Source organism: Nicotiana tabacum, chromosome 1, assembly GCF_000715075.1.
Source record: "Nicotiana tabacum cultivar K326 chromosome 1, ASM71507v2, whole genome shotgun sequence".
Taxonomy (NCBI): domain Eukaryota; kingdom Viridiplantae; phylum Streptophyta; class Magnoliopsida; order Solanales; family Solanaceae; genus Nicotiana; species Nicotiana tabacum.
In genome coordinates, this window is record NC_134080.1 from 155,055,444 (window position 1) to 155,060,482 (window position 5,039).

Here is a 5,039-nt window from a genome sequence, read left to right on the forward strand (position 1 = left end):
GGCATAGTCCCTAATCTCTGCTAACTATACATCCATGTAGTCTATCTTGTGTGTGCAGCATTGAGTTAAAATCACCATCAATCAGCCATGGTTTAGTGATTCCTTGTGCAAACTCTTTCAGGTTATCCTAGCAAAGTTAATAAATTTAATAACGTGATTATTTACTTTTCTAAAATAACTTTTATGTAATTCCACAGTTCAATTCTATTCAAATCTTTTAATTTGCAACACCTTAAACGACAAATAGATAGGATCGAAAGGACACAAAGAATATCCTTTGTATAAACCTTTGTACTTTCGCATCGGTTGTAATTCGTTGGGCGAAGAAATACCGTTGATAATTCGGCAAACTATAATTACGCGGCTCTAAACTGTAGTGATTTACGAAAATTCTCTTTAAACCAAAAGAACATTTAAAAACTTTACGAGATATACTAAAGAATTGTTCTTTTTACATGTTAGTGGCTTCAATTTATTCTCCTGTAGATGTAAAAGCTTCAGTAAATTGAAAGAAATTTATTCATGATGTTAACAGTTTATAGATCAAAAGGTCTTACACACAACAAAAAACAGTCCAAAAAACATCATAAGCACCACTATAAAACAGAATTTCAAACCTTTCTGAAGTCCAAATAAAAACTCACAGAACCAAACTTAATTTGTCTATATATTTCCCCTATTTTAAGCAAGCTTGACATCAATGGTCTTAGGTTTCTTTCGCTCGGGCGGTGGCAATTTCTCAACAGTGACTTTAAGAACCCCATCTTGACAAACAGCAGTAATTGAATCAATATTTGCATTCTCAGGCAAAACAAATTTCCTCATAAATTTCCCAACCCTCCTCTCCATTCTCAAATACTTCACCGATTCTTTCTCGTCCTTCTTCTCCTTGTCCCTCTTCCTCTCTCCGCTCACCACCAAAACATTGTCATCTTCCACTTGAACCTTGATTTCATTTGCTTTGGTTCCCGGCATGTCAACGATGAATATGTAGCAATTGGGATACTCTTTCACGTCCGCAGGTGTGGCTGCCATGGCTTTTGCATCTCGAACGTACGCTCTTGTGGGGTTGTTCTGTGTTGGCTTCTCGTGATCGTCTGCAAAATATAGCATGTCTTGAAGAGTAGAGAGAAGCCTAGAGTCGATGCCGAAGTTGGTGAAATCCATGGTGATTGCTCAGGTTGTTTGAAGACTCTTGTATAGAATGTGTTTGATAAAATGCTTTAATTGAAAATTCTTGCTTGTGCTTCAATTTTAATTGGTTATGTATTTATAGCAGGTATTAACGAGGACGCCATGATTCGAGAATGTTGCTAGAGATTTCTAGCTAACTTTAGGGGAAAGTTTGAGTGTTATATACAGGAAGGTACGAGATCTGACATGATTTTTTCTGAATCCTCTCGAATAATTAAGAGTCAAGGTCAAACACAGATAATTTTGGGCTGGCCTATGTCTACGTTGTAAAAATTGCACGGGCTTTCTATTTGGTCGCCACCATTTAATCTATATCTATTTTACTTTTTAAGAGAAAATTATCCTCTATAGCCCCTCAAAATTTTAATAGCCCATGTTTTGTACCACTTACAAAAAATGGTCATTCGGCCCAAACATATTGGATATAGTAGCCGAAAGGAATAAGCATGACAACACAAATGCCTATAGCTCAGTGGATAGGGCGTGTATTTCCTAAGCTGAAGGTTGTAGGCGCAATAGAGCAACCTTTTTTTGCCTTTTTAAATTGTATTTTGTACTTCTGGGTCTAATAATATTAGCTAAAAATTGAATTACAGTCTATTTTGTATATTTTTTGTATAATAACAGTCTATTTTGTATAGTGACAATCTATTTTGTATATGTTTTTGTATAGTAATAGTCTATTTTGTATATTTTTTGTATAGTAATAGTCTATTTTGTATATTTTTGTATAATGACTATCTATTTTGTATATCTTTTGTATATTGATAGTTTATTTTGTATATTTTCTGTATAATGACAGTCTATTTTTGTATATCTATTGTATATAAATTGTATAATGATAGTCTATACTATTAATCGTTGTTGTTGTTGTCATCTCTTCTATTACAGATAAAACTACATATATTCATCTCCTGAACACTCGACCTGAAAACAAATCCTAACTCGTTATTTTTCTCAATTCAGGAATATAACACTTGAGGCATGTATGCACATAGCGCCAGCATATGCTTTTGAAAGTGACAGTCTAACACTTCTGTTTGAATCGTGTAACACTTCTGTTTTCTTCTCATTCAGATCCCCAAACTTGTTATATATTTGGATAACTTCATCATCTGATGGCAAAGAAAAATCAGCTGCGAATGTCACCACCAGAATCACGGGTGAAGATTCTGTACCAGCTTCCTCGTCTTCTGTTCCCTGACTAGACTATTTTCTCTTCTTTCCTGTTTTCACTTTGTGATATTGCTTGTAGTTTGATCCGTCTAGATAGACTGAGTTCCTAAAGGTGGAGATGAAACCTCTGGTCTTCTCAAGAGATCTATTCTTCAAGAAAAGAGGGTTGACAACAGTAGACTGAACCTCAGAGAGTACCTCATCGATCGATGATTCGATACCCATGGTGTCAAAAGTCATGTCAAACTGTTCAGCCTAGATGAAGTTTACATCGATACTTTTGAAATAACAACGAGAGAAACCAAAGAGGCTTTTTAAAGAGAGAGAGAGAAAGAGAAAAGTGTCCATGGAACCACAGTCATGGGTTGCTGGCGTGAGAGAGAAGAAGAAAAAGAAGAAAGATAGTAAGGAAGAAAGATAGGGATGGGAGGCGACGGCTACCAGTTGTTATTGTTTTTAGGTTATGAATTGTATGGGTCAATTTGTGGCTATCAGATGATATATTTTTGGCCCGATGGGCTATAAATGATATTTGCTCATTTTTTAAAAGGAATTTTTATATTCCTATACCATATAGGAAACCTTATTACCCTCAATGTTTAAAGTTTGATATAATTACATTTTAGTATACCAAATTACCAATTTTATACCATAGTGTATTTTAAGGGTACAATTAATGGAGTGTATATCCCTCCTTAATTCAAGGTACCGTATATCCCACCCCTCCCACGTTTTAAGCTTCGAGGTTAATAATTAGTGGAGAACAAAAGTTCAAAAACATGCAAAACAGCTACACTGCGACATCAATAGCCTACAATTTCGAGATTTCTTTCGCTATCAATGGCTTCCCTCTTTAGCTCAACAAATACGTGAAACATCATCATCTATGGAACATCTTATGTCCTCTTCTTCTGTCTATCACAGTAACACTGAAGTAATATTGGAGAATTCTACTTTTCTTCAAACTGGGATTAATGGATCGACTAATATCACATGTCTAATAAACCAGACTCCAAACGTTGCCCAAGTTACGTCACTAATAGATGATAATGGAATTGAGGTTCGATTGTAGCTTGTAGCTTAATTGGTATTTTCGACATTGGTACAATTTCTCGTTCAATTGTAGCTTAATTGGTATTTTCGACATAATTGCGTTTTTTGCAGAAGATAAGTTTTAGTCGTTTTTGATTTGTGAAAACAGAAAACAAAGCATCTACAATCAGAATACAAATAATCTACAATTTATCTACAAAATATCTACAAACTGAGTACATTGAATTTTAATATCCCAATTCCCATTCAATTGTAGCTTAATTGGTATTTTCGACATAATTGCATTTTTTGTAGAAGAGAAGATAAGTTTTAGTCGTTTTGGATTTGTGAAAACAGAAAACAATGCATCTACAATCAGAATACAAATAATCTACAATTCATCTATAAAATATTTACAAATTGGGTTTATTGAATTTTAATATCCCAATTCCCATTCGATTGTAGCTTAATTGGGATTTTCGACATAATTGCGTTTTTTGCAGAAGAATTGTAGAAGTTTTAGTCATTTTTGATTTGTGAAAACAGAAAATACAAAGCATCTACAATCAGAATACAAATAATCTACAATTTATCTACAAAATATCTACAAACTAAGTACATTGAATTTTTATATCCCAATTCCCATTCAATTGTAGCATAATTGTGATTTTTGACATAATTGTGTTTTTTACTAAGTACATTGAATTTTTATATCCCAATTCCCATTCAATTGTAGCATAATTGTGATTTTTGACATAATTGTGTTTTTTCAGAATATTTGTAGAAGTTTTAGCCGTTTTTTATTTGTGAAAACAGAAAATAAAGTATCTACAATTAGAATAAAAATAATCTACAATTTATCTACAATTTCTGCAATATGTCTTCTTCTTCGAGTTTCAATCTGAAATTCAGTCAAAACCAAGTCTAATCTTCACCAAAACCCCTCAAAATTGAGATATAAACTCCAAACCATATTCCCAATTATTTTCAACAACACTCAATCCAAACAAATAATGATTTTTGAAAACCCAAATTTGAATTCAAAGTTTTCAAGCTTTTTAATGGCTGTCAATGGTGGAAAATATCTGGAAGAATATTTACTTCCATAATTATAGCGCGCCTAAATAAGAATATCTGGAAGAATATTTAGTTCCAAATTTGTAGCGCGCCTAATTAGGAAGGAATCAGCTCCTAATAATTGGTATTTAATTAATGGTATATATTTTGCAGAATAATTGTGAACATGGCGGGTAAATATGAAACTATGCACATTTTTGGTAATAAAGTTTCATATATGGTATAAGAAGGAAAAAGTTTCTTTTAAAAAACTTTTAATTTGTACCCACTTTTTAAACTACTTCAGCCCTCTTTCTCCTCCTCCTTCTCCTCCTCAAAGTTTTATCTTTTCTTTTTCCAGAAGTAAGGTTCATCCCTATCTGATTCTTCTTATTTCTCCGGTGAGTCCTATAAATTTTCACGCCAACCTATACATCTGAAACAACCAATTTGCTTTCTTCGTCACTTCCTATCACGTGACATGCATATATATACAACTGATTTGGTGATTTATTTGATTAATTACTACTCGTAATTACCTAATCTGGTAAGTAGCAACTTAGCCTAACCGTCTATTCGTG

At 33.3% G+C, this 5,039-nt stretch overlaps 1 protein-coding gene across 1 annotated transcript; it reads right to left on the reverse strand.

The window, feature by feature from the left end:
* Positions 1-496: 496 nt before the first annotated feature.
* On the reverse strand, positions 497-1,335 carry LOC142181267 (18.8 kDa class II heat shock protein-like). Its single transcript, XM_075254190.1, has one exon. The coding sequence runs from the start codon at positions 1,165-1,167 to the stop codon at positions 682-684; it is 486 nt and encodes a 161-aa protein (XP_075110291.1). The 5' UTR covers positions 1,168-1,335; the 3' UTR covers positions 497-681.
* Between the last annotated feature and the right edge of the window lie 3,704 nt (positions 1,336-5,039).